Source organism: Limulus polyphemus, unplaced genomic scaffold (assembly GCF_000517525.1).
Source record: "Limulus polyphemus unplaced genomic scaffold, Limulus_polyphemus-2.1.2 Scaffold1374, whole genome shotgun sequence".
Lineage (NCBI taxonomy): Eukaryota > Metazoa > Arthropoda > Merostomata > Xiphosura > Limulidae > Limulus > Limulus polyphemus.
The window spans coordinates 79,164-89,726 of NW_013666984.1; the positions used below are offsets into that span (position 1 = coordinate 79,164).

The window sequence follows — 10,563 nt, forward strand, 5'->3', positions numbered from 1 at the left end:
CATGAAGTTTCCACCTAAGTTAGGTTTCTCCAATATCTTGAGTTCCAAAGTTATCATTGGTTATAATGTTATTTATTCTACAAAAGTTTATTACGTTCATGAATCCATGAAGTTTCCACCTAAGTTAGGTTTCTCCAATATCTTGAGTTCCAAAGTTATCATTGGTTATAATGTTATTTATTCTACAAAAGTTTATTACGTTCATGAATCCATGAAGTTTCCACCTAAGTTAGGTTTCTCCAATATCTTCATCGTGGCTTATGATAAGAAATCACTAAATTTATCAGCATGTTGGAAAATATTCATTACATTTGATTTAACCGTTTGTCTCTCCTCATATCTGCCAGTTTTTTCTTATGAAACACAGGGTACCAATGATACACAACTAGTTGTAATTACGTACATAGCCTGTTTGCATTAGTTGTAACATATAAATAAAGGCTTTTTTTATTTTATGAATTTATATTGTTAAATATCAATGTATTTTTATGTATAGACAAAAATACAGCACTATATAGTAATAATAATGTTAACTCTTTATTAATCTCTTTTTATCCAATCCTACATTTGTACATTAACACCAGTGGTCTATTTGTTTATACTTTAACTTCTACATTTCAACCATATAAATCTTTTTTTATCATCCATTTTAAATATCTCCATGATAAGCCATGTCTATTTCCTTGTGAAAATGTAAATGGTTTTTAAATATTGATTTACTGTAAAACTTTCATACTTACTTAAGTGTGATTCATAATATTAACTTAAAAAGCACAGCATAGGCACCTTTCATGGCTTCTATCAACTTTTTAAAGTAAGCAAGTGAACGATAATTTAAATTACTTTTGAAACTAAAGACAAGGTAAAAAAAAAGTCAACACAGTGGTAAAATGAGTTTATCTACACTCATCCTCTGTAAAAGATCATAAAATCTAAAAAGCCTTTCTTTCTTCTAAATTTTCTAAAGCACCCTCTCATTACATTTATTTACACACTTCTTCTTAGGATAAACTTGGGCTATTCTGGACCTCCTCTCTAAAAAGAAAACAAATTTGTTGCTTAAAAAATGAAAATAGATAGGTTAATATTTAACTTCATTTAACAATAGAACTGTAATTAAAAATAAAAGGGAATTAACACAGTAAGGAAACAAAATGCATTTTATACTAAGTCACATTTGTTTATAAAGTGTTTAGCATTATGGATTACTTGCTTAAAGTCTCCTTATTAATTTATTCTTAGTTTTTAAGGAAGAGATAACTTAATTCTTTTATTTCAGGCCATTTATGTTTTATACTGAAAGTTTTTCTTTTCCTTTGTTGTTGTTATCATATCTGTAATGTCTATATATTGTTTTTGACAGTTCCTTTATAGCTACATTTCTAGTTTTGTTTGTTTAGTTTTGAATTTCACGCAAAGCTACAAGAGGGATATCTGCACTAGCCATCCCTAATTTAGCAGTGTAAGACTAGAGGGATGGCACATAGTCATCACCACCCACCACCAACTCTTGGGCTACTCTTTTACCAATGAATAGTGGTATTGACTGCCACATTGTAATGCCCCCACAGCTAAGAGGGCGATCATGTTTGGTGGGATTCGAACCCACGACCCTCAGATTGCGAGTCGAGTGCCCTAACCACCTGGCCATACCGTACATTTCTAGTATCGCCCACTTCACCTTGTGTTACTAATACTCTTAAAAACATACATAACACTATTTTACTGCCTTTATCAATAAGAGAAAAATGTTTGATATGCAAACAATGTTTTTTACATGTCATAAATAAATGCTTTACCCTTAATCAAATTTCTCTCATATTTTCTCTTTGATATTTATTTGCTTTGATTAACTACAATTTTAATTTAAATAGGAAGTATTCAACACAATTAAACTTCCTTGATTAAAAATAGATCTACATAACATTTTTCAACTAGAAAGTCTTTTCAGTAACATATTAGGCCTTCTGGAAAAAAAAATCCTTAAAATTTACTATTACAATATGTTTTTTCTATAATTGATAGTTGAAACCATCAGTACTTGTTTAAACATATATATATATAAATCCTGTCACAAAACATTTCAATCTGTGCCTGATGAGGCCTTTACTGGTGAACAATGGCCGTGAATAAATGATGTATTTGTGAAATGTAAAACTGTCTTGTTTTCCTAATTTCTGTTTTTTATTTCTAATTAACTTAACATAATTTGCATAGATAAATGTGATGGCTTTCAAATTTCTCTTTTTTCTAAACTGCTTTACATTTTCACTTTACTTCATTCCTTTTCTCAACATTAATTAAAACAATTTTGATCATTTTTCAAGCACATCAATTCAATTTTGTGTTTCTTCTACTTGCAAAGTAAATCCTTGAAGATTATTTTTACATTTTATTCAAAATTATTTGGGGATTTGAAAGTTACAATTGAAATTTACATGATCTGTATCACAAATATCACGCCTGTTTGAAGACAAATTTTACCAATTCTGACTATTCTGGAATTATCCTATAAAAATTACAAAAGAATCCGTCCCCTGATAGTGATATTTTACATACAGTAAATAATAACTGTAGTAGCAGTAAGTCAGTTTGTGTAGTGCTGACTTTACATACAGCAAATAACTGAAGTAGCAATAAGTCAGTTTGCGTTGTGCTGATTTTACATACAGTAAATAATAACTGTAGTAGCAGTAAGTCAGTTTGTGTTGTGCTGATTTTAAATACAGTAAATAATAACTGTAGTAGCAGTAAGTCATTTTGTGTTGTGCTAATTTTACATACAGTAAATAGTAACTGTTGTAGCAGTAAGTCAGTTTGTGTTGTGCTGATTTCACATACAGTAAATAATAACTGTAGTAGTAGTAAGTCAGTTTGTGTTGTGCTGATTTTAAATACAGTAAATAATAACTATAGTAGCAGTAAGTCAGTTTGTGTGGTGCTGATTTTAAATACAATAAATAATAACTGTAGTAGTAGTAAGTCAGTTTGTGTTGTGCTGATTTTACATACAGTAAATAATAACTGTAGTAGCAGTAAGTCAGTTTGTGTTGTGCTGATAATTATAAATACCTCTATATATTCCAATTCTAGCTGTGAAATTTGTTGTCTTGCATATCTTTGTGGAAGTTCACATTCTTCAATCCCTGTACCCGGAACAGATAAAGTAGATGGTCGAATAGAACTGGGCTGAGATGAACTTTTCGCTAATGTTGGATTCTGTTCTGTGGCAAGACCAGAAACTAGAAACATGATTGGTATAGAAAACTATTCTATATTTTACAGTTCTAATGTGCATACGACAAGCTAGTTACATGTGGATATGTAATCACGTGTAAATACATTAAATTGTAATCTACATACGTGTAAGATCCAAGACAAATGGTAAAGAGTAATATTACTCTAAAGTACAATTTTGATATATTCTCTAACAATGTTAATTCAAAATGTACCATTATGATTGCTACTATATTACTTTAACTGATAGTGTTATTTGAATAAATAGATAATTGAAAGTTAAGTACAAGTACCTAGCCAGTCTTCTGATCAAGATTTATTAACAGTTTAAAACCAAAGGCTTTGCAACGTAAAATGTCTTTACTTAGAAGAGTAATACTCATTTTAAGAACATGACTTTAGGGTCTAGAACACAAAGCAAAAAGGTTTTAGCCACGGCACATCGGCTCATAGAACAGATCCGAGTTTTTTCAAGTCCAAACTTTTAGCTCATAGCTCCATCTCTTGACCAATTTGAGATCTAATTACAGCCACAGGTATTGAGGATTCCCTCTTGTTTGGATATGATTACGTTCACTAACTTAACAGAAACAAATTTAATCCCCATGGTTGCTTCTGGCAATATTAAACTTATGAAGAATGATAAATAACAATGGATTCTGAGAAAGCATGAAAATATATTTAAAAAAGATACAGTTGTTTGAGTGCTTACCATTGCCTATTCTTGTTTATAAAATTCTTCCAATATCATAGTACACTCTTACAACAAATACAAAAGTTATAAATATTAATTGCTTTTCAATGTTAAAGTTACAATATTAGTATGCTATCTAATTTTATAAACACATTACAACCCTCAAAAATTAATATTCTCACAAAATAAATAAGGAAGTTTAATGAAATAAACTCAAAATGTTATATGAAAGAAAAAATCGACTCCGTGTCAATACAGCTTATAAAAAACCTATACTTTACTCAAAATCAACAGAAACAATTAAAAAATGTCAATTAATTATATTTTAAATAAAAAAGTACATCTTTTAAGTAAAAGTTTACTAACAGTCTTTAAATAACATGCTCATTAAAAATTCTAAGTTGACAGAGATATAGATTGTATCTTAAGAGTTGTTATTGTCACTTCTCTTATGATACATACTACAATATACTAACATATGATATGTATATTATCTACAAAAGAATGTCGATACATTTTGAGCAATAAATCTATTTAAAACAAAAAAATGTTTATAACACAATAACATGAACTATTTGCGAAAATATGTTTTTTAGCACCACAAAAAATTGAACAATACTTGGTATTAACATTATAATAAGGTTTCAGGGTAAATTAGATATAACCATACAGTCATACAAATGGCCACTGATCCCAAGTAATCTCTTTTGTACTGAAGATTTTTTTTTTTTTCAAAATAATTAGTTTGTACAAACGTTTGTGTTTTACATCATCTCCACTGTGACAATATCACCAGCATTTGAAAATACCCTGATGTTGCTGGAATACCACGAAATATTTGCTAGTAAACTTAAAAGAGGATAGAATATCTCCTCCCCTCTCCACCAGGTTAAGTGGATTTAATTTTACATGATTTAAATGCAAAGGTTTTTCATACTTTTTTAAATGGCTGGGGCATCGACTAGTATGTAATCATGCACTTTTTTTGTTGTATATAGTATTTTCACCTCATTCACAATGCATTGCTTAAGTAGCTCCTGACCTTTGGAGTAGTCATCCCCAAAATTTCTAATTCATTAATAAAAATAGCTAAGATTATTCATTTAATATCTCTAGTCATCTGACACATTTGAAAAAATGTCATTTGTACTTTTGAACTGGACTTTTCAGAATGTATTACAATACTCCAAGTGTAAGCCATATTATAGCTCCAATAAAACAAGTCTATCAGCATCCTAGAACATTTATATTTAGTACTCACCACAACTATCTGGCCTTCCTCCTTTTCTGAATTTTATTCGAGGTAAATGAGGTTTCACTACCTGTATAAAAAAAAAGTGTATAAATATACATGCATTGTTAATATCACAAAAATACAAAACCCTATAACCAAAGTGCTCAGGCTAAAAGGTATCATATTTTTGTGTTAAACTAATTTCTTGAACCTGCATGTTTTCCTAACACCATGAATGCTATTAATATCAATACTCTATACAGTGTAAATATTGACATCCTGGTTCTTCTTTACATACATTCTACTTATTTTTATCTTATCAAGAAGTGAAAATTGTGTTGAGGCAAGGTTCACACCCATAACTCTGCTTACAAGTCATATTTTTAAATGCACTAATCTACGGTACTATGTTTTAAGCATAACATATATCAGTTTTCCTTTTATTGGTAATTAGACAGACTTTTCTCAAGCCAATTTTAAGTGGTTTAACACTAACTAAGGTAACTGTAAAATTAGCACACCATTCAATTTTATAGGTTAAAGATAAGTTAATATAGACAGTGGACAAATACTTGATAATTAGAGAATTGTTAATGTTACACCTATTTTTAAAGAAGGTGGTAAAAGTTACCCTGGAAATTGTAAGTTTTAATCTTTTACTTTTTTATAGTGAAAAATGGTAGTCAGATAAAATAAGCTTGAGAAAATTTAATGAGTTATAATGCCAGAAATGAAAGCCAAATGGATTTAATAAAGGTTAATCTTCCTTTACTGATCTTTTATCTTTTTTGAGGATGTTACCTGCTATATAAGTAATTGAAAGTGAGTGGAACTGGTGTATTTTGGTTTTCAAAATTTTTTGATAAGGTGCCACACAAAAGATTTGTTGATAAAATCACACTGGTAGGAGTTGGAGAAAAATAAAGGCTTGTGTTTGGATGGGAAAAAGCAATAAAATTCACATTAATGATATTAATAGAGGTATAATTAATAAAGTTTGTTGATGGCATTAAACTCTTTGAGACATTCAAAAGGACATAAATCAATTAGCAAGTTGGATAAATATTTGGAAAATGGCCTTTAATTAGAATAATTGTAAGGTAATGCATTAGGATTATCATAATTGTATCACACTTTCTGGGTGGGAAACCATTCGTTAACATGACTGAAGAAAAGGACCTTGGCATAGTGGTGGATAACTTACTCAAGCCATCGAAGTAATGCTCTGTTGTTAGTTGTAAAACTAACAGAATTTTAAGGTGTACTTATGGATATACTAATTAAAAATGAAAAAGAGGTATTTATCTTTCTATAAAAATCTTTAATCAGCTATCAATTGGAATTGTGTGAAAACTTTTGGTCTCTTCATCTCAGGAAGGATATCAACTTATTAGAAATGTTTTATACAAGAGCTACTAGGATGATTCCTTACTTTCTCTTGAAACAAAGGATAAGTTAATCTTACTGAAATTTATAAGTTTGTCCAAGGATCAATAGGTTGAAGGTCTCGGATTTCTTTGTACTATATTCTGAAAATCATAGGACAAGAGGACATAAGATTTGGAATAGACAAGTTAAACCTCAGCTGGAACAGATATTTTTATAATATAGCAATAGATTTGTGGAATGAGTTACTGTAAGCAGTAGTAGAGCTTAAGAGAGGAATCAATGATTTCTTAAAAAATAAAGAGTGGATTTAAATTTTTAGTTTTTTTTTATGAGTTGTTGTGAGTAGAAACAGCCTTGAAAGACTAAATTGTCCCTTATTATCTGTACATTACAACTTTCTCAATAAGTGAGAATTAATATCAGGTGGGAATTACAACTACAACTCTACTTGCTGGGCAGATGCTTTACCTCAGTTACAATGTCTCAAGTTTTTCTTCATTGATTGTTATGGACTAAGTTTGACATGACTCTTGAACTATGTCAATTAACTTGTAAGCCTCAACATATTAACAAGTAGACATAATAGCCACATATTGAAGAAATTTCAAAAATATTTTAGGCATGCTTGTAATTTTCTTAAGTTTCACTTTATCATGGGTTCTCCCAGGAAGGGGCAGTTGCCCCCCTTATTTTTCACAAAAAATTGCATGTATTAAGATGTAAACTTAACACTGTAGTTAAAAATAACTATTTTTAGTAATTTTTAATAAAACTGTAAATTTTTTGTTTGCATTTAAGCACAAATAACAAATTTTTTTAATCTGTTGACTTACACTGTAAAAGCTGATCCCCTACATACATTTTGCCCCTCCCCCCAAAAAAAATTTCTATGGGTGCCCATGGCCTTTATATAATAATCTATAGCATGTTAAAATATAGAGCTAAGCTTAATATATCTAGCCAGCCCCATTCCTTTATCTAGTGAGGGCTAATTTTCATCTTGTACATAAAATGATGCCTACATGTAACACTGGATTTTAAGGTGCCATTAATGAAATTTTTGACACATATTATGACAAAAGTGGCACACTGCTCTGCAAAGTAATAATAATAATACCTAATGTTACATACTCCTAAATACTACAAGGTTATCAGTAGTCTCGTGACACTTTCTTTCATGGTCGTACTCTGTAGAAAGGGTAAGACAATATTAAAATGTTTGTTCATCTAAACAACACTTTATATGCACAATGAGCTAAATGGCTAGGTCAAAGACTCCTAAGATCCAGGCACAGCCTTTCGTAATTTTGAATTACATACCAGAGGGAAGGTCATCAGGTAGTAGTATCCACCAGAAGCAGCAGCTACAATTAACCAAATAATGTGATCGACTGTAACTTTTAATTTACATGCACCTGAAAGTGGAATGCCTTTGCTTGAAACCAATAGCCTTGGATCCTTCTAGTATGAAATGCTAACTAGTAGGCCATGTTCAGGCCCTACTTTAATAAACATCAGCAAAATAAGGCATGTTGGACCTACAGATTAATTCACCATAGAAAGAACATACTGATATGATACTGTTCTACATTAATAAAACCAGATTCTGTATTTCTCATTTGTTTCCTTTCATATGACCTTACTTCTGTGGATTTTATCTTGATTTCAAGAATTAACTGATATCATATTACATAAGATAGAGAGAGAGAGTTTAAAAAAAAAAAAGGTTGAAAATTGGTTCAGAGGTAGAAAATAAATAATAATGAAGAAATTTTCTGCTTTGTAAATATGAGTAGTAATATTCTCCATGGACTAGTTTTGAGACCTTTGAAGCATTTACCAATGCTGACTACTAGTACTACCAGAACTAACCAGACTGTTTGTCATTTAACACAAAGCTTTAAAATGGTCTATCTGTGTTCTACCCACCACAGGTATTGAAACCTTAATTTTAATGTTATAAACCCTCAGCCTTACTCATTTAATTAATGCTGAACCATCTAGGATCCAGGCTCTGTGACTCGTATGTACAAAATTAGATTTTAACTTTAGTGTGTTAAGATTACCACCATTATATATATATATAGTTTATATAACAATTAGCATACTGGTTAGCCTCTGTTTAGAATACTGTTTTAAAATGTTCTATGTTTTGCTATTCACATCATTGGACAGAATATTTTGAAAAACAAAACAAAAAACGAGTACTGAGAATGGTTAACAAATGCCGATGGTATTTGGTTTAAATTATTGGAGTTGTTATGAGATGTAAAAACAGATGTACTTGGTTCTGCTAGAACTAGAAGAATGCAAATCAAAGAGTAGCGAAAAATAATTATAACTTAGATAACAGTAACAATAAGTGAATAACATGAATTCGAGGAGACTAAAGAATAAAAGTACAAAATGACTATTATTATTAATGATTATAACTAATATTTTCAATAAATACTACTACAAATTATAGTTTTCCTAGCATTTTAATCGAAAAATGTGTAACATGCTAATGAAAGTACGCTTTAACTAGTTATAACATACTTTCCACGACCTAGCAACGTTAGAGGCCATCCTGTACAAAGTACAGCCGAAATTGGCGAATAGGCTTAAGCATTGACTCTGGTACCGAACGTTCACAAGCGCTCTCTAAATTTTATTTCTACAATGATACATTTTCATTATATAATAATGTATTAAGATTAAGAAAATAAACGGATTTTAATTATGAAATACTTAACGTAATTTTTGAAAATTTAAAAAGTTATTCGTATAGTTTCAAGATACCGTAAAAAGTAATAATTAATTTCAACAGTATTTATATTGAAAAAACAACAACAATAAACAAACAAAACATACTTGCAGAAAATATATCTCCCCCCATTATAATGCTAGGAGACGGCTTGAACTGGTAATGAAGAAAAAACTTTGATATAAGATTAACACATATTAAAGTTTTTCTTCATTACCCATTCAAGCCGTCTCCAAGTATTATTAGTCTCAAAGTGGGTTCCTCCTCATCGAATCTCTTCCCTAACTCTCTCAGCGTACTAAATTTCTTGAATAAACAGATGTAACAATCGAAAGTCAAAACCACATTTCCAGCAGAAATAATACACTTTAATTCAATATGATGCATGAAAAAAAGGACGTGGGCTAAGCTTGGAATTATATATCTGTGTAATATGCAGGAATATAATGTTTTCTACCTTCTTATAGTTATATAGGATTAAATAAATCGTTTATCTAGTTTTTCATGCAGCTTTAACATTAATACGTACACCAGAAAACCGTTGAAAACTTGAAGTTGCTTTGTTTTAGTTTATTTGTTCTGTGGAATAAATTTAAGTAAGTTTAAGAGAAAGCTTGATAACTATATGAATGATAAGGGCTGGCTTTATGATAATATATAATATATATATATTTATTTAATAGTTTCAGTTTGGTTAGAGGTTGGGACAGCCTAGATAAACCAATAGGTCCCTTGTTGTCCCAAAACATTATGCTATAGCAGATTATATCTATTCTGCTCTAGGGGATATTGGAGTAACCTCACTGTTGAAATGGTCACCGACTGTAATATTCTTTGCTGAATAAATGGATGATGTCTGTATGTTACGTACAGCGAATGCTATGAGAGAATAAGGATCACAAAGTGATAAAGAAACAGTATACCTATTAAATTCAAGCATTGTTTCTCGGTTCATTTCTATTGGGGGATCTCGAAATGACGACTTTATTTTGAGATCATTGTGTTTTATCTCTGTGGAGATCAGTCCCAAGAGTGAATAAACTATGATCCTGTCTGCGCAAGTACGTACCCTGCTTTTTCTTTTGCATTTAGTATAATAAAGATTGTTTTTTTGTTTTTTTTGCAAACTTGTCCTATCTCTTTATTCAATACACTAGAGGCTCAGTTCAGTTGTCAATTACAAATATTAGGTCGTCAAGAAATTAATGTCGCTTTTTTTTAGATGAAGAAACTCGAACAATTTATATATATATCCAAACAAAA

General features: G+C 30.3%; 1 protein-coding gene across 2 annotated transcripts; it reads right to left on the bottom strand.

Moving 5' to 3' along the window:
- Window positions 1–518: 518 nt before the first annotated feature.
- On the bottom strand, window positions 519–9,214 carry LOC106463309 (28S ribosomal protein S36, mitochondrial-like). Of its 2 annotated transcripts, none has more exons than XM_013923327.2 (4): window positions 9,093–9,214; window positions 5,193–5,253; window positions 3,073–3,224; window positions 519–1,035 (listed from the first exon to the last, which is right to left on the bottom strand). In XM_013923327.2, exons 1-4 carry the CDS (start codon window positions 9,120–9,122, stop codon window positions 1,018–1,020), a joined length of 261 nt encoding a protein of 86 aa, XP_013778781.1. In that variant the 5' UTR covers window positions 9,123–9,214; the 3' UTR covers window positions 519–1,017. The 2 variants fall into 2 exon arrangements, with proteins under 2 accessions (XP_013778781.1, XP_013778780.1); XM_013923326.2 differs by having other exon boundaries at window positions 3,073–3,242.
- Between the last annotated feature and the right edge of the window lie 1,349 nt (window positions 9,215–10,563).

What these genes read in the sequence shown, in the direction of transcription:
- LOC106463309 (XM_013923326.2), bottom strand. Translation starts at nt 9,122, where the DNA reads ATGGCCTCTAACGTTGCTAGGTCGTGGAAA. An exon ending in ACGTTGCTAGGTCGTGGAAA is followed by an intron (nt 5,254 to 9,092) that starts GTATGTTATAAC and finishes TTTTTTATACAG; the next exon opens with GTAGTGAAACCTCATTTACC. An exon ending in AGGAAGGCCAGATAGTTGTG is followed by an intron (nt 3,243 to 5,192) that starts GTGAGTACTAAA and finishes TCATGTTTCTAG; the next exon opens with TTTCTGGTCTTGCCACAGAA.